General features: G+C 35.7%; 1 protein-coding gene across 1 annotated transcript in view; it reads left to right on the top strand.

Moving 5' to 3' along the window:
• The window catches only part of LOC131736818 (contactin-associated protein-like 5), a 113,185-nt gene that overhangs the window by 67,033 nt on the left and 27,055 nt on the right, over positions 1–19,097 (top strand). Inside the window, exons 11-15 of the mRNA XM_059021998.1 lie at positions 2,027–2,133; positions 8,197–8,316; positions 8,770–8,958; positions 18,259–18,415; positions 18,697–18,824. Coding sequence (XP_058877981.1) covers positions 2,027–2,133; positions 8,197–8,316; positions 8,770–8,958; positions 18,259–18,415; positions 18,697–18,824 — 701 coding nt within the window. The remainder of the gene's footprint in view (positions 1–2,026; positions 2,134–8,196; positions 8,317–8,769; positions 8,959–18,258; positions 18,416–18,696; positions 18,825–19,097) is intronic.

The raw sequence follows: 19,097 nt of genomic DNA on the forward strand, positions 1-19,097 counted from the left end.
TTGTTTGCGGTTATGCATCTGCAATAGAATCCCACAAGGAGCAATAGGCCCTTTTTTATTACAATTTCCATAAATGCCATTTCTAGAAATGTTAAAATTCATCTATATGCAGATGATGCTGGAATTTACAGTGGTGCCAACAATGCCCTATCAACAGACCTTGCACAATTATTTTTCTCAAGTATGTGACTGCTTTGCTAAAAATGATCATTTTTTGAATGATAAAAAAAAAGTACAGAAGATATATACATATACAGTGCCTTGCATAAGTATTCACCCCCCTTGGACTTTCCCACATTTTGTAGTGTTACAACCTGGAATTAAAATGGATTTAATTGGGATTTTTACCATTTGATTTACACAACATATCTAACACTTTGAAGGTGCAAAATATTTTTTTATTGTAACACAAAAGTTAATTAAACAAAAAAAAGACATTTGTTGGTTGCATAAGTATTCACCCCCCTGAGTCAATACTTGGTAGAAGCACCTTTGGCAGCAATTACAGCTGTGAGTCTTTTTGGGTAAGTCTCTAAGTCTGGATCCTGCAATTTTTGCCCATTCTTCTTGGCAAAATTCTCAAGCTCTGTCAAGTTGGATGGGGACCGTTGGTGAACAGCAATTTTCAAGTCTTGCCACAGATTCTCAATCGGATTGAGGTCTGGGCTTTGACTGGGCCATTCTAAGACATTCAGGTTCTTGTTTTTAAACCACTCCAGTGTAGCTTTGGCTGTGTGTTTAGGGTCATTGTCCTGCTGGAAGGTGAACCTCCGCCCCAGTCCCAGGTCTCTTGCAGACTGAAACAGGTTTTCCTCTAGAATTTTCCTGTATTTGGCTCCATCCATCTTGCCCTCAATCTTGACCAGTTTCCCAGTCCCTGCCGATGAAAAGCATCCTCATAACATGATGCTGCCACCACCACGCTTCACCGTGGGGATGGTGTTCTCAGGGTGATGAGCAGTGTTGGCTTTACGCCACACATAGCGTTTTGCGCTAAGGCCAAAAAGTTCAATTTTGGTCTCATCAGACCAGAGAACCTTTTTCCACATGTTTGCTGTGTCTCCCACATGCCTTTTGGCAAAATCCAAACAGGATTTGATATGGGTTTTTTTCAGCAATGGCTTTCTTCTCGCCACTCTTCCATAAAGTCCAGCTTTGTGGAGCGTCCGGGTTATAGTTGTCCCATGGATGGTTTCTCCCATCTCAGCTGTGGATCTCTCCAGCTCCTTCAGAGTTACCATTGGCCTCTTGGTTGCTTCTCTGACTAATGCCCTCCTTACCTGGCCACTGAGTTTTGGTGGACGGCCTTCTCTAGGCAGAGTCGCAGTTGTGCCATATTCTTTCCATTTTTTAATAATGGATTTAACGGTGCTCCAGGGGATGTTCAAAGTTTGGGATATTTTTTTATAACCCAGCCCTGATTGATGCTTCTCCAGAACTTTATCCCGGACTTGTTTTAATAGCTCCTTGGTCTTCATGATGCTGTTTGTTTAGATATGCTCTTTAACAAACTCTGGGGCCTTCCAGAAACAGGTGTATTTAATCTGAGATCATGTGACACTTTAATTGCACACAGGTGGACTCCATTCAACTAATTATGTGACTTCTGAAGGCAATTGGTTGTACTAGAGCTTATTTAGGGGTGTCACAGCAAAGGGGGTGAATACTTATGCAATCAAGACTTTTCAGTTTTTTATTTGTAAATAATTTTGAAAAATATGTAGATTTTTTTCCCCCCTTGACATTATGGACTATTTTGTGTAGATCAGTGACAAAAAATCCTAATTAAATCCATTTTAATTCCAGGTTGTAACACTACAAAATGTAGAAAAGTCCAAGGGGGGTGAATACTTATGCAAGGCACTGTATATAGTATAAATATGTATGTGTAATGGAACTGTACTTATATGTCCTGTATGAAAGGCTGCATTCTGAATGTTATTTTTCAGACCCTACTGTATTTTTAAAAGTGAAAATTCTGTAATGTCACCTGTATTGACTTTAAAAACACTTTTGATCTTTTCAGATGCTCTCCAAACTATTGTGAACATGGTGGCAAATGTTCTCAGTCCTGGAATACATTCTATTGTAACTGTACAAATACAGGTTACACTGGAGCCACATGCCATAGCTGTAAGTATTGATTATTTCAAAATATTTAAAACTGGGCAGGGTGGGACTATATTTTGCCCAAGGTCACAGGTCAGGGGCTTTGCTATTATTCATGCCCAGCAGCTCCAGTTGATAGCTTTACAAGGATAGTGTATTAATTTGGACTAAATTAGTTTAATTTAATAATCTGAAAAACACACCAAAAAAAAAAGAAAACCCTGAATATTTGGCCTAAGTCTGTAATCACCTATAAGTCTGGTTGATTAGCATATATCCATTCTTTTTGGCAGTTTAAATTTTTTCACATTTTTATCTAATTCAAACAATTATTTCTCAATTTCATGTGTGTCTTCTATTTGAAATTCCCAATTCAAAAGTTGCCTGACTACAGTAACTCACTTACTGATTAGGGGGACAGAAGATGAATGGTCTACCTCTGTTTCCGATATCACTTCTTTTTAATATGGAGATCAAAAACAACCTTTTATATTGAAGCCTGGACTTGTTGGGTGCCTCACCAGCAGTAGTCGCTGAAGCACGATGAGGCAAACTAGCCCCACTTTTCTCCCCAACCCTGTGGAAGTGCATAGGCCAATGCAGCTCTCCTTGTTGGTTCCCAATTTAATATGACATTAATAATAATAATAATAATAATAATAATAATAATAATAATAATAATAATAATAATAATTCCAACATTTCAAGACCAATATTTTGTAATTGAGAAGGAGAGCAAACCTCTCTGTCTTCTGTGCAAACAGCCCCTTGGAGTCATGAAAGACTATAATAACACCACTATGAAACAAAACACACAGCATCTGATCAATATGTATATATTTTTTCTAGAATAATGACATCATTTACTCTCCTTTAAAGTTTAAGATACAATTGATTGTTGCTGAGGCAGTCCGATAGCATTGTTTATTTGCGATTACTCAACCCTATCTAGAGACAACTTACTTGACTGGAATTGTAGAATTATTGCCTCAATAGTAATAGACTGTAGATTAAAGGAGTGTAATTGTTCACAATTTATTGAATAGCTTGTTATAGTCACTGACAACATGAATAAATGCTAATGATTTAATTTTACAATTGATTGAATTTACTGTTACTGGCATTGTTAATAAATGTCAATATATGTTTTTAAATGTATTAAATTGACTTTTATCATCAATAGTAATATAGTAAATGATTTGATACTTTTAATTTATTGAATTGAGTATCATTGTCACTGGCTGTTGAGCGTCCTGTCTGATATTTAGAGTCTCATTTACAAAGCATTTCCCGTACGCAAAACATGATTATCGTGCACAGTTCTGTCCCTGTCCTGTTTACTATTCCCATCTCCATGCGAAAAACAAGGATTTAGCGGATGCAAAATAGCGGAATAGCGCCGCCACCTCATTTACATTGAATGAATGATGTGTACGTATGCAAAGCAGCATGTTAAACACAGATAATGAGCTGCCATACATTCATGAACTATTCATGAAGGTCTGACAAGGATTTTGCGCAGGCATAATTTACCAAAAAATTCCGCCAACTGAATGCCGCCGCAAAGTGGCGGAAGCTGTGTTTCATAAAAATACCGATTTGAAATGGCTGGTTCTGTATAGCCATAATGTGCTAATGCGACACTATGATTTATTTTGGGCTATTTTGGGCATTGTAAGTAGGCTAAGATAAAACTAAAATATGCTGAAACAATTTAGTTTCAATCTAAAATAATATTAACATTAATGTGTTTGTACACATTACATTATGTAAAAATATAGATATGTACAATAGGCTTAAACAATACAGTAGAAAACAAACCATGCCAATGTGTTGTAGGCTTCACATATTTTCATCCCTGCCGCCATCAGTAACCTTCACCTGCTGTCAATAGAATAAATACTGGGCACAACTTCAGACCTGTTGCCACCCACAATATGTATGCTAATTAGAATTTTTCTGACCGGTATTTTTGTTTCTTATTAGTTAGTAAATAGGATGTGACACTTTGGGAAATACCATGCTCAGTCATCTCAGTTTTCCTCCCGCAATTCTGGCCAAATTACCGCCGCTTAGTAAATGAGGCGCTTAAATTGCTGTTGCCTGTACTTAAGGGTTTATGTGAAGTATGTTATGTGATTGCCACTACATTATGTGATTATGTTCTTACTTTACACATGCATGTTGGTAGTTTATACTGATGTTCACTAATGTTTTTTCCCCACACAAATGTATCTGAACAAAACACTCCCCTGCATTAATTCTGATTCCTCTGTGAATACAGGAAAATGAGACTTAAAAAATAATCTCTTGTGTACCGATTTTAAAATTAATTAAAACAATTCTGTGAAAAAAAAAAACATAACATATTTTATTTTTTATAAGTTACAGGGAAAGTGTGTCATACAAATCTGTAGAATATGAATATAACAGAGTGATTTTAGAGGTTAGCAAAAAAGGCCAATACCTTTATACTGGTGTTTTGTACTAAATCCAATTTTGGCAAAATCCTGTGTAATTGAACAACAACCTGCCTTAGACAGGAGTGAGTGCTGCTGCTGCGGCCCAGTGTCGCCTCATAATTGTTGTTCCTCCCAAAAAAATGACTTATGGAGCTTATAATTAGTTTAGCAGTGCTTCCAAGAATACATTATAATTTAACCCAGAGACCAGAGTGGACCCTAATTAACCCTACTTAATTTCTGAACTGCACCATTCCCAGGATCTGTCAAGAGAAAAACATGTGATATACTACCTGTAGGTCAACCCAACTGCATCACAACAACTTTGGTTTACTTCTTTACTAGTTATTGATCTCATTACTGATAATTTGTGAACTGAATTGGAGAGTTTTATTAATGATTATTAGTGATGCATGTTTAATTGGCAATGAAGGGCTGATCTATCTGCAGCCAAATATCAATAAAACCCTGTGCTTTCATTGTTCCAGTTTTCATTCAACAGTTTTAACATAATTATGAGAATAGTGCTACCTTTTGAAACCAGGGAGGAAAAAAAACATACGTATCTGAAGATTTAACACAAGTATAACTGCGTAAATGTGTAAAATAAACATTTTTTTTACAAACCATGCCTAGGCTCCTGTGCAGTTACACTGGCAGCACACAGCCATGAATTTACTTTATTAACATACTTAATTTATTCATGGTGCCCTACTGAAATTTCGCACATTTTAAACTACCAACCGTGCAAGAAATCATTGAAAGCAGCATATGTGCAGTCCATTCTTTTTTTTTTTTTTAATATAGGCAAGTGTGAAATGTATGAATAGATGTTTACTTTGTCCATTTATAATAATTAATTGTATTTTAATTTCTGATACTGATCATATAGTGTTTGATTGCCTTATTATAGGTAGTGTGAAATGCTACTTTGCAGTCTGTATGCCACCCAAGTCTAAATATACTATACATTATATTTAAAAAAGAAAAAAAAAATACCAGAAAAAAACAAAAAAACTAATTTTAGTTGAAACGATACAGTCATTTTGAGTGTCCTGGGAGACTATACAGATAGCAGAGAATCATTCAGCAGTGAAAGCACTTCAAACATATCTAGTTATTAAGATTCAGAGTGTTTTGTATGTATTTTATTTGCATTTTGAACATACAATGAAAAATGTTTTGAGAAAAACCAAGGGTTTATGTAGAAATATGATATTAGGCACATACCCAGGACAAAACAGCTGCCATCTAGCAGACTTGGGTTTGTAACCCTGTCGTTCTAATAGACAGATCCACCAGCAGTGTACTGATGAACATTTATAATTCAGTGCTTTTACATTAAGGAGACATTTGGGTCTTAAAGTAAATTTAGAGAAAAGTGTATGTAATATCTCACCAACAGCACTTGAGATAAGAATGATTTTAATATCTCTGCTTTTCTATTAATGATGTACTTCGGATGAGACGTAAAACCGAGGTCCTATTGTAAGTGACTCTGCAGGTGCAGTTGTGGTGCATGGTTCACCCCCTAGTCTCTGTAAGTCTCTGGGTAAAGGCGCCTGCTAAATGACTAATTAATAATAATAAGCCTTTGGTTTCCCAGTTCAGTTGAATCATGTTGTTTCTACTGTAGCAAGTATGTGTATTACACACCAAGGTACAGTTGTGGTATATCTGTGAAAGATGTATTTATGTGTCAAACTGGTGTCCTTTGTCCATAATGTATCCTGGCTTACAGTTAGTTTCTGAACCATGCATAGGTCACTGTAATTAGTAGGTTACATTCATTTGTATAATGTGTATGAAGGTACAAGGATCAGTAATGATAAATGGATTGCAATGTGTTTCGCAGATAGCAAGGAAAAAATACAGCTGTTTCAATGTTAGATATACTGTTGAAGTATCATGGTGGGACAAATCACTGTGTATGCTGGTGGCCATTCGGCCACTCGCTTTAAAAAAACAATGGTGGCCAAGTGAACTTTTATGGTGGCCATTTTCAAATGGGAACAAGAGGAGACATGTATATTTTGCACACAAATTACTTTTACATGCTTTGTTTTTAGGTTTTTTTTATTTTTTATTAGTAACTTTAAATTGTGGGAGGGGAACTATATACAATCGATGTGCCAGAGAACCAACTCCATACAATTCCAGGGAACTGTATTCTGTGCATAAAATGCCAGTGAGTCATATACATAAAAAGGAAATCGAGCTATATAAAATGCCAGGAAATAAAAATACCAGGGAAGATAACTATATACAAATTCTAGGGAAGTGAACATATTTCTTTATTTTTCATTGTCATATTTGATTTTGTTTGAACTCTAAAAATGTCAAGTAAGCAACACAAAATCTGATTCCTAAAAAAACCAATACAATTTACAGCAGATTTTACTTCAGCACACTTTGCTTGAAATGAGAATTTACTTTATTATTTTTAATCGCCTCTAAGCTGTACCCCCAGATGGGCTCGAGTCTCAGCTTCTCTCTCTCTCCTCCCCACAAAAACCTAGCTACTGTACTATCTCCAACTGCAAAAACAAACAAACAAATGTTCCTAAATATTAAAATGCTAAAAACATAAATAAAAGTAAGAATGCAACAGACATGTGAACTGTCCCCTTCTTGTACTAGACAGAGCGATCTTTAGCAGTATTTCCGATCCTTGGTGCAGCTGGTGTCTTTTTGGTTGAGGACATTTTAAAGAAATGGTGCAGCTCTATGCAGTGTGTTCAATCATTTACCAGAAGCCAACTAAACCGGCTGCCAGGTTACTAAGTGCCGTGTAACAGATGGTGTGTCAATAAGGCAAACGTTTGTTGTATTTATTTTTAAGTGATACAAATATGTATATTTACACTATTCTTTCAGAAATGGGAATTTTCACAAGGATCTACATATTAAATGGTGATGGGTACATTTCATGGAAATCGTGAAATCCGTGACTAATATCCATAACGAAATACAGCCTTATCAATGGCCTGCAGCTCTATGGCAGCACGGAGACATTTTAAAAGCTATCCCGTTATTTTACATGCCCGCCTGGGCTGTAGAGCTGCAAAGACACCTCAACATTCCCTTGGTCCCTTGTTGTCAACCTACTATCTGAAGTTAGAAAAATATCTATTTGCTTTTAAAGATTTTTAATTTCATTAAAGTTGGAAAAAGCCATGTCTTTCGAACTGCAGACAGAGCAGAATAAATTATTTCTGCTGTTCTACCCTAACTTGACTGGCTGGTGTGCGTTACTATGGAAACATAAAAGGGGGTTGGTTCCACGAGTTCAAAAGTATTGGCTCTGCAAGATCAAAAGAGATGTTGTAGATTTTGCCAGTTTTGAAGCAGAAAGCCTTTTATTATAGAGCCAAAGTTCTGTTTTATGTACAGTAAATGCTTTGTTGCTAACGTGGCGAGTTTACAGTAAAATCTACTGGCCATATTCAAATTGGTCACATTTTGCGACCTGATTTTACCCACCCTGAGGAGTATGTATATGGTATTATTTTTAAATCCTCCAAATATAATGTCAGTAAGCAAGTTACTATCATAAACTGTTCTGTGTTGTATATGATTGCAATATAAACCCTGACTGAGTACTGTACTTGTTGTCTTTTTAAAGCAATTTATGAACAGTCATGTGAGGCATACAAGCACAAAGGAAATGCATCAGGCTTTTACTACATTGATTTAGATGGAAGTGGCCTGCAGAGACCACTGCTAGTGTACTGCAACATGACAGGTAAGCTGCACCGTTTCTGTGCTGCTAAATGCTTCTTACTGCTGCAGATACAACTTTATAATTCACATTGAATCAGGAATAGGTCTAACCTGTGGCTGGCCGGGCGCCTGCAGGCCTGCCTGTCAGCAATTCAGAACTGCATGGTCTTCCGACGCTGTACTTCTGTTGTGGCTTCCCGGCAGGCATGCGAAAAAAAGTGGACGGCTAACGGCACATGTTCCGGAGAACGCGAGTGCTTGTCCTCGTCTCTCCAGAGTTAGTGCGGGGGTTGCAGCAGTGAGCCGGGTTGAATAATTGGGCATTCCAAATTGGGAGAAAATCGGGGGTAAAATAATTGCCAATTCCACATTTTTAAAAAGAATAAAGAATTGTATATGTTTGTTTGTTTTTTAAATCTACCATGTTACCTCATTTGTAAAACTAAAATCTTGCATTATTTTGTTTCTTCTTAAGATAAAACATGGACGGTGCTACAACACAATAACACAGAGCTGACTAAAGTGAGAGGCTCCAATCAGCACACAGTTTATTTTAACTACACAGCCAACATGGAACAACTCCAGGCTATAATTAACCAAGCAGAGTACTGCGAACAGGAGCTAGTCTACCACTGTAAAAAGTCACGTCTTTTAAACACTCCTGGTAAGTTTTTTTTTTTTAAGGAATATTGATTGACAGATCAATATAAACATGGTTTTACTAAGATTTTGCTCCAGTGCAATGAAGGAATGACCTGTATTAACCTGTATATTTAGGTTTCAAAAGGGGAAATACACACATACTTAAATACTGTAGAGTGTCAGCTAGTGAATTTCAAAAAAGGCATATTTCATTTACTAGGGTACCACTATTACACAGCCCCTGTTGACTTCAATGCTAGAAAGAGACAACAGGCAATTCAGAGTAAATGTGGTCCCATCTATGGTGCTACTTGGACTGGATTTTTTATTTTTTTGAAGTTAGCGCCTTTCTATCGTTCTGTGAATGTAAGTTCTCTTTGTGCAGGTTGTAGACAGAACAGGACAGACAAAGGCAGCTTTCTTTTAATTGCCGCACAGCTATGCAAGAGTTATTTGAGGCAGTACATACAAACAAAAGAAAAAGCATGTGACACTACCAGCGATGGTGGGCCACTGGTGAATATAAACAGTGGTACAAAAAAACACAAGAACAAAACACTGTTAAAACAGCTACAAATAAAAGTTTGTCATGAACATAAGAACTTAAGAAAGTTTGCAAACGAGAGGAGGCCATTTGGCCCATCTTGCTCATTTGGTTGTTAGTAGCTTATTGATCCCAGGATCTTATCAAGCAGCTTCTTGAAGGATCCCAGGGTGGCGGCTTCAACAATATTATTGGGGAGTTGGTTCCAGACTCTCACAGTTCTCTGTGAAAATCTTTCTGGAAATCTAAATAAACCATGTTATGCTTTGCAACTATCCAGTGTCGATGTTGCATCCTCAAAAAAATCAAGCAGGTTAGTTAGACATGATCTCCCTTTCCTAAAACCATGCTGACTGTCTCCCAGGGTACTGTTTACCATATAGGTAATTTTCCATTTTGGATTGTATTATAGTTTCCATAAGTTTACATATACTAGAAGTCAGGCTTATTGGTCTGTAGTTACCTGGTTTGGTTTTGTCTCCCTTTTTGTGGATCAGCATTACGTTTGCAATTCTCCAGTCTGTCGGTACAACCCGTGTCAAGAGACTGTTGCATGATCTTGGTTAGCGGTTTGTAAATAACTTATTTTATTTCTTTGAGTACTATTGGGAGGATCTCATCCGGCCCAGGGGATTTGTTTATTTTAAGAGCTCATAGTCCCTTTAACACTTCTGCCTCTGTTATGCTAAAGGTATTTAAAACTGGATAGGAACAGGTCGACATGTGGGGCATGTTGCCCGTGTCCTCCTTTGTAATCATTTAATATATTTGCTATTTTTTTCTCTTCCATCTATGATTTTGCCATTTGTATCTCTTTGACATTTTTCCTCCTCTTTGAATGTTCTCTTGCTGTTATAATATTGGAAAACCTTTTTGGAATTGGTTTTAGCCCCCTTAGCAATGCTCATTTCTATCTCTCTCTTGGACTCTCTTTTTGACTTGTGTTTGCAGTTCCAAGTACTCTTTCTGTGTACATTGTTCTTGGTCTCTTTTAAACATTCTGTAAAGTGCCTTTTTCTCTGAATATTTTGGGATGTAATTGTTTTACGCCTCTAGTACTACATTTTAAAAAAACAGCTATCCTTTTTCCATGGATGTTTTCTTTATTTTACTCCAATCTACTCCAGTCTCCTATACAGTCTATATCCGCTTATATTCGTTGCAGCAAACAAGACACGCCCCCTCCTCCTAGCACACTTGTTTTTTTTTTATTTCAAGCCTTTCTTTTTAGTCTAGAAGAAGGTTAAAACAGCTGAAATTTGTTTGCTGTTTTGATTTTTTCCCTGCCTCTGCCTACCTGAACCCAGCTATTTTGACCCTGTTCTATCTCCCTGGTGGCTTTCTGTCTGTTAGGGGTGCAGACTTCCAAGAATTGTGGATGTGCCAGCTCCTGAAGCTCCTGTTGCTGTCTCATTTGCTGCAGCTCCATTTCTAGCATACTTACTCATTTAAGCAAGTCCTGGATCGTGCAGCACTTTACATACACTTGGTTTAGTTCTGCTGGGTTTTCTCAGATTTCCTACATCATGCCGGTGTCACAGGCTACTGGCTTGAAGGCCATGTTATTATTATTATTTTCTTTTATTTATTTATTTATTTTGTAAGTTTAAGTTTAGTTTCTGCAGCTGTCAACCTGCTTTCAAAATGCTTCTAACTGCTCTGCACTTTTCAACGAAGCACTTCTCACACAATGTCGCTCCCACGCTGTCGCTGTTAAAACTGCCTTGCTTTTTTGTGCGCTGCTCCTACCCCTGCTGGAAATTCCAGCACTGACCAGCTCAAGCTGGTCTAGATGGTCACCAGCTAATGTTGTGTTTTGGAACAACTTAAGCTGATTTGACCAGCTCACCAGCTCCTGCTGGTTTGACCAGCATCTCCCAGCTCCTAGCTGGTCTGACCAGTTTACCAGCACTTGCTGGTCTGACCAGCATCTCCCAGCTCTAAGCTGGTCTGAGCAACATCTCCCAGCTCCTCCTCCATTCTGAAAATAGGGTTCTGATGTAAATTCTTCCTTTGCAAATTTTGACAACTGTATGGAATGTCTTTTATCTAAAAAAGCACTGTTAATTTCCATAACAATTATTAGCAACATACCCAAAACATACTTAATCTGAAAAAAATGATTGTCCTGGCATGGGTTTGATATATTAAAGAGGGTTTAATGTATGTGATAATATTAGCAGGATCTACAACTTGAGACAAATTCCCATTCAACACATTAATGATTATTCCTCCAGACAGTAGTTTATATAATGTGATGTCTGTTCTTTATCATTCGGTATCTGTTATTTGTTCTACATGAACTCATTTGCTTTAGTTTAAAAAAAGCCACGTCACAAAGTTAATTTCCATGGATTATATATAGAGTTTGGTTTGCAATGATACCTGAGGCAAATCTCTGACACTTTTAAAGCTTCCTAATACATGGTAATACCTGATGTGGAGGGTTTTATTGCTTGTATACTTCAATACTTTCTGAAAGTTATGGGGGATTAAAAAAAAAAAAATCCCACCAAGCAGAGCCCCCAACTGAATATAGTAATATTCAGAATAATGTGCTATGTCCTTAAAATACTTTTAAAGTGGTATAAAAAAAATAATTGGGGAACAACGCCAGCGTCCTTTCCTACATATAATAATTTGACACCTTATTAATAACAGACCTGCAGAATACCATCAATATTAAAATCTTGTGAATTCTACATTAAAACAACACAATTTAAGAACAAACTACATATTTGTATAGAATTTAAAAAATACTATGAATAAACAATAAGAAAAATCAATTGATCACAAACCAACACACATCACATAAACAACACGTAAAACACAATAGAAATGTCATAAATATGATGATAAAGTGATAGCTGACAACATTTTATTTGACATTTGGAGCGCTACAAATATCATTTTTACATGAGTAGAACTGTACGGGTTATTTTTTTAAATGTATCTTTTGGGTGTATAGACAAAGGGTTTAGGGATTCATGTGTGTTACGTGCGCCTTGGGTTTTTTCATTTTGCCTTTTTGTATAGTTTATTGATGTCCATAATTCTTTCTGTCATGTACCGGCTAACTGTTTAGTTCTGTCTCCTCCAGATTCTTCTTTAGAAGCCATTCTCTGTAGCAGTCTATTACAAAAAAGGATATTACACCGTTTCTACTCAAGCAACACAACCTAACACAGAATACATTACCATTCATTAAGAATTTACACTTTCCAAAATTATAGTTCATTAAAAAAAAAAAAAAAAAAATCCAATAAGCATTCAATGATAGAAATCTTCAATAATTTATTTTCAGGATACAAAGGTATTATTGTTATACAAAATGTTTTCAGAACTACTGGTGTGACACTATATATATATATATATATATATATATATATATATATATATATATATATATATATATATATATATAGCCATCACATACATTTCTACACAAATCGGTACTATATTAATCCTTTAATGCTTTATATGTATGAGGAGTTTAATGTTGTCTAACTACAGTGTTAGTTTTTGTACAACTCTTGCCTTCAAGACTTCTCTCCGTCAGATTGCTGGATCCCTGGATTTCACAAATAATGAATCTTTCTGTAGTGCATTGATTCTTTCCCATTTTCTTTCATTATGTACACATTATCTCCAATCTGAACCTAAATGAAGAAATGACACCTACATTAGGGAAAATAACTTGGCTCTGTCCAGTTCTAGACAAAAGTTTGCATGTTTGTCTTTTAAATGTACATTTCTTTAATTCTAGCTGATATTACCACTTGGGATTTCTCAGGGCCCCGAGCAGGCCCAGTGGTAAATTGAAGTATGGTTGTCTAGTAAAGTGTAGGGGTCCCAAACTGAGCCTTTGCGCAGGGCCCACAAAAGGTAAACCCCGTCCTGAATGTATGTATGTACTATTTATGAAAATGATTTTCAACACCTGTACACTACAGACTTTTTAATTGCAAGATGAGATTTTCTGCCCTTCATTTTTAGTCTACACATTTTTTCAGATCCAGTCAATACATTGTATTCTGATAATCTGAATTAGATTACTTCTCTGTTTATTTTATGTAGACTAATTTATTTGTTGATCATGGCTGGAGTTCATTATTAAATCATACTTTTTGGAAAATGTATGTTACCTCGCATATGCAGAGACCCACATTCAGCTAGCAAGATTCATTTTAACAGCTAACAAAGTAAACTACAGATCTTTCCATATCTTTTGGGTGCAACAAAATGATTGTTCTCTTGCACTTGTAAAAAGTGTTTGTAAACAGGACACTGAGTATGTACCCTTTTATTTTAATTAGATTGTATTTTATCATGGGCCTGCATGTATTTTCAAGTATTTTAAGTACTCATTAGTGTATACAGGGGACAAATAGATAATCCTTTACAGTTGCTGAAAAACTAAAGAATTGAATTTACTGCATTCTCGTGCTGCTGCCTTACCTCTTCTTCAATAGTAACTGTATCCATTCCTTCATCACATTCATTGTTTCAATCCAGTAATCCAGGTTCACGAGTTTGTTTTCCACTCTTGAGTCTTTGCTAGCTCTGCAGTTTCTTCTGTTGCGAAAATAGAACTGTCCACTTATTCAAGAAAAAAGCAAATGTTAAATGTAACATTTAGCCTACTATGTTTTGGGAGTTTTTCATTTGGGAGTAAATCAGCACTTTCATAAACTGAACATTGTAATTTGGTTCAAAACTTTTTTTTTTTTTTTATAATGTGCTGAGTTACAGTTTGACTTATTTTCTGAAGTGCAACTTGTCATTATAGTAAAATTTTAAGCGCCAATGTTTATGGGATAGAACGTAATTTGTGCTGTACATAGTGTCCCACTTCTGTGGTTGAAATGTAGTACGCTACTCACCTCTCATAAAAAGGATTTGTCCTTAACTTTTGTCCTTGAGTTCCAAGCTGGTCAGTGCTGGAATTTCCAGCAAGGCTAGTAAATCCTACTAGTCTTTCTGTACTTTTAATCCAGAAATGAATCCCTGTCCTTTCCAAGACAAATAATTAAACAATCTCTGAACCCAGTTGGAGTTGTTGTTCTTGAGAGCCAAGCGTTGAAACAATCTGCAATAAGGAATGTAGGGTTGCTCCTCTTAACTTATTGTTTATAGACATTTTGAATGCACGTCAGCCTGCGGCATATGTGACGCTTCACTGCATTATCTCATCTTGAAGCCGTGTGCTGTTGGTGGATTTGTTAAAGTTCTTTACCTTGACTATTTAAGGCATGCAACAAATTGCCAGACGAAGTTTGAAATGTCTTCTTTCATTTTAACTTTTTAATACAGTTAATTCAATAATATCGCCCCAATGTGATTCGAGATTCCTGACAAAAAAAAAACATGACTGGTGAAATGCTTATAGTTTTGAATTATGAATAACTGTAATCATTATAGTTTTATGAATGCTTTTTTTGTCATTATAGTTTGTCAGGTGGACACAACATGAAGTTATTGCTCTCATTTCCCTCAAAAAGCCAACTAATTAGGTAACATCAGTCAATCTGTCTGTACTGAGTACATTCTCCTGTATGCAGGATTCACAGTTACTACAAACGTTTAAAATAAATTATTTTTGGTCCTGCTGTAACCTTCTACCATTCAATCTACAGCTTCTACTTAGCTCCAAACAACCAAAAATGTCCCAGATGCACAAATCCCATTATTTGTTTTCTGGGAAATTCATCACAGGATCACATGCACAGCTGTTTCTCTGTTATTGTGCTGTAGAGTTCACAAATCCAGACCTAATTTTAGTGACAAATAGCCACCAGATCCAATTACATATAAGTAAGTTTCACACTGCTATTCCAATATTAATTGATCAGTTGCTGTAGATGCCGTGCCACAGTTTGTCTTGGCACAGCACTGTGCAGGAGTTGAAAAAGCTGCTGGAGAGAATGCCATCTTTACTTAAGTTCTCTTGTTAAGAGGAAATGTATATTTCTAATTTGTGTAATTCATTTAATGCAAGGCTACTAGATGTGAACTTAATTACCCAGAGAAGTAGTCCGATAGTCCCAAGTTCTAGATTTTTTACCCATGATGAACTTTAGATAAGGTATGACCAACTATTTTGACCCATTGGACATATTATTTAAATCTCAGTAACATCATCCTGATCCAAACAAAAATAAGTTGGAAATTAGTAACATTACTTGAATTGCTCTTCTTTTATCTGTAGCAGAGTTAGGAATTTAAGAAATATTCAAGTGGTGGTCTCAGAAGCATACCAAAAACATGTTTTGAACCAAAATGTTTACTCCTGTGTAAAAAAAACTGCTTCAAACCAAATTCTTTTTCTGACTTTTACATATAAATTGACACCCTTTTCAGATATACTGGATAACTGTATACACATTTTAAAGCAGTGGTATTATGATACAGATTTTTTGCCATAATTTATAATCTGCATAATATTATGTGTATAAACTATATCACGATATGTGACATTTATTAATGTAAATGCATATGGTTTAATACTGTATTGCTGTATGTAGAAAGTGCAATTAGTTAGTATCACATTTACCTGTATTCTGACAAAATCTGCTGATTTGAGTACAATGACTTTTGATTGATTACTGCCTGATAACCTAGTTCACTGTGTATTGTTTGTTTGGTATTGAAAAGTAAGCTACTTAGAGTCTGCACACAGTTTTAAGCGACCCTTCTTTTCAAAAGAACCCACACAGGGTTAGATTATTCTAAAGCTTAAAGTATATATCTAGCTTGATTTCAATCCTGGACCATGTAAGTATAAAATAACTTTTTTTTTTTTAGTTTTCAGTTTTTTAAAAACAGTATTGGACAGGGATCCAATGAGTGCCTGTGTGTCTGAGGAAAGTAAAATACATGTATTGTTAGTAAACATTGCCCTGTCAATATTAAAATCACATCTGCTACCCTACTCACTGAGTCTGAGCAACATGTACATGTTGGAAAATGTTGGTGGCATTTTTGTCTTATTTCCTAGGTGGATATCTTAACTGGTCCATGTGTTTCAGAAGGTATAAAGCTTCATTTTGGCTACTTGTCTCTGACGCTAGTGGCATTTTCTGTGCCTCCATCTAATTGGAAAAGTATTTTGACATTGGATTTCTCAGATAGTTGCAGGTTCCTAGTTACCAGATAGTCATGCTCTAACACTTAAGTCTCTCCAGAGAAATGATTGAATGTTCTGAAAGTCTCAAGGCAGAGATTAGCATATGGTATAGAAGGTTGAATAAATGATAACTTTCAAAAACATTAGGCTTTAATATATATGGTCATCTCTCTAGGAGAGATATTACATTAACGTTGTTTTCTGTCAGCTAATAAAATCCAGCCGTTGGTACGGCTTCGACTTTTTTGTGGTCGTCAGTTCCATTGTTCCAATTCTGACTCACACCGTCTTTCAAGTTGGAGTATGGTTACATGTGTTCTGTCTGCAAGCTTGGGAAATCAGAGTGAACATAAACAGCAATACTGATCATGTTATTGTGCTTCTTCCAGTTTTACTGGCAGCCTTTACCTCTGAGACTCATGCTGGCTTCATGGTCACTCAAATTACGCGTACCAGTTTGACCAAAAGATTCATTTTGAATATACAGTGAGTTGGTCTAACTTACAAGAAGTAAAATCAGAAGGGCTCTTTATCATGCTGACCAGTAATTTGTTTTAACTAAGGTTCTGTGTTTACACATCTTTTGCACATTTAAGAAATTAAAGGAATTGATTGTTATTGTACATCTTTACAGTTGATTCTGATCAGTCACTGTACTCTTACAAAACATCCATTAATTCATTCAACACTGAAGATGTCTACGACAAATAACTCCACTCAACACAGCAAACAAGTGAGGTCTTGGGTATGCCCCAATATTAGTATTATTATTATTGATGTATTTGGCAGACTTACAGGTGATACAGGGTTACAATGCCAGGTAAATATTTTAATACAGTATAGTTTACAGTAAGTGCAAATTATACTACTAAAGTACAATATTATATGTGTATAACATACAGTATGTAATGTGCGTGACAACCTGTGAAGTTTTGAATCTTCATACTGTAAAACACTGTGAACATCATACATGTTATATTTGTAACCACCCCTACCTCATTCATCCTAGTTCGTTGACTTAAATGATCTCAGTGACAGCTTCTGACAGGTAAGCTGTATCATAAGATCTACATTACAAGAATCAATTACTGAATGTGACCCAGGCACTTTTTCTGGTCTATCTTAAATAAATCAAAGTAAATTATAATGCCAACCCTAAATAAACATTTGTTTGGGTGAATTTGTGCTCTCTGTAGTCTGACATCAACTCTTAGTAAAGGCACCTTCATCCAGGTACATGTCGAAGCGGGCTGAAGTCACCCTTTTTAAGTCATCAATAAATCATAGCAGAGAAAACATTGGGCAGCATAGGCTCTATGAATACAGGCATTACAGTTTTATGAATAGCAATAAAAGGCTCTAAAATATATGTTTGTTTTTTTTACTGATACAGTATTTTGTGTTGCAAAATGTTACACAATTCTTTAACGTTTTCTGACATACCGCAGTTAAAACGTGATTTTGCGTGAAGTACTGTATACAGAAAACATGTTGCAATCTATCACATTCCCAGGCAATTTAACTGCTTTATTAAAAGCAGGAATATTAAGCTAATAACTGGAACCCTAACATTTTGTCATGAAAACTATATACCCAAAATGTTTTTTAAATTGTATCATACAATGTTGTTTTTTTTTTGCTTTATCTTGTAGAAGGAACGCCATTCACTTGGTGGGTTGGAAGAACAAATGAATTGCAAACATATTGGGGAGGTGCAGTACCTGGGAGGCAGACATGTGCTTGTGGCCTTAAGGAAAATTGCATTGATACAAAACATTTCTGTAATTGTGATTCTGACAGAAATGAATGGTAATATTGCACTCTTCATAGAATATTATATTGTTTTAAACATGTACTGTATTGTGTAATTCACATATGCACGAACTAAGCATCTTTAAACTTAAAATATATATTTTTAACAGTAGATGTGTACAGTATATATATAAATATATATATATATATATATATATATATATATATATATATATATAATTGTTATTTATCTTCATGAATGTATGGTAATTCTATATGAAAATAAATGCTTTATACATATACATTATTTTTTTTACTGTTTTTCCAATTGTATTTAGGACCAATGATTCAGGTCTTCTGACCTTCAAAGAACATTTGCCGGTTACTAAAATTGTAATTGGTGACATAAACAGAGCCAGTTCAGAAGCTGCTTATAAAGTTGGACTTCTGCAGTGCAATGGTGACAGTAAGTGTCTTTATGGAGTTAATGTTAAAAACTGTGATGTATTCTATGTAAGCCATACAATATGAAAACCATGCTGAGTTTTTTTACTACAGTTGTCTTTGTACTACAATCTCAAAGGACCTTCTGCTTCAGCCACACAAGGGTAAAATGTGAAATTCTTACTCAAATCCATTTGGGACAACCTTAAAGTATGCAAAACTGATACAGACAATTTTTCATATCAAGGTGAAACGGCATATAGCTGAGATCTGTATATATTTAAGATAAATGCTT

The sequence above is a fragment of the Acipenser ruthenus genome, chromosome 1 (genome assembly GCF_902713425.1).
Source record: "Acipenser ruthenus chromosome 1, fAciRut3.2 maternal haplotype, whole genome shotgun sequence".
Classification (NCBI taxonomy): domain Eukaryota; kingdom Metazoa; phylum Chordata; class Actinopteri; order Acipenseriformes; family Acipenseridae; genus Acipenser; species Acipenser ruthenus.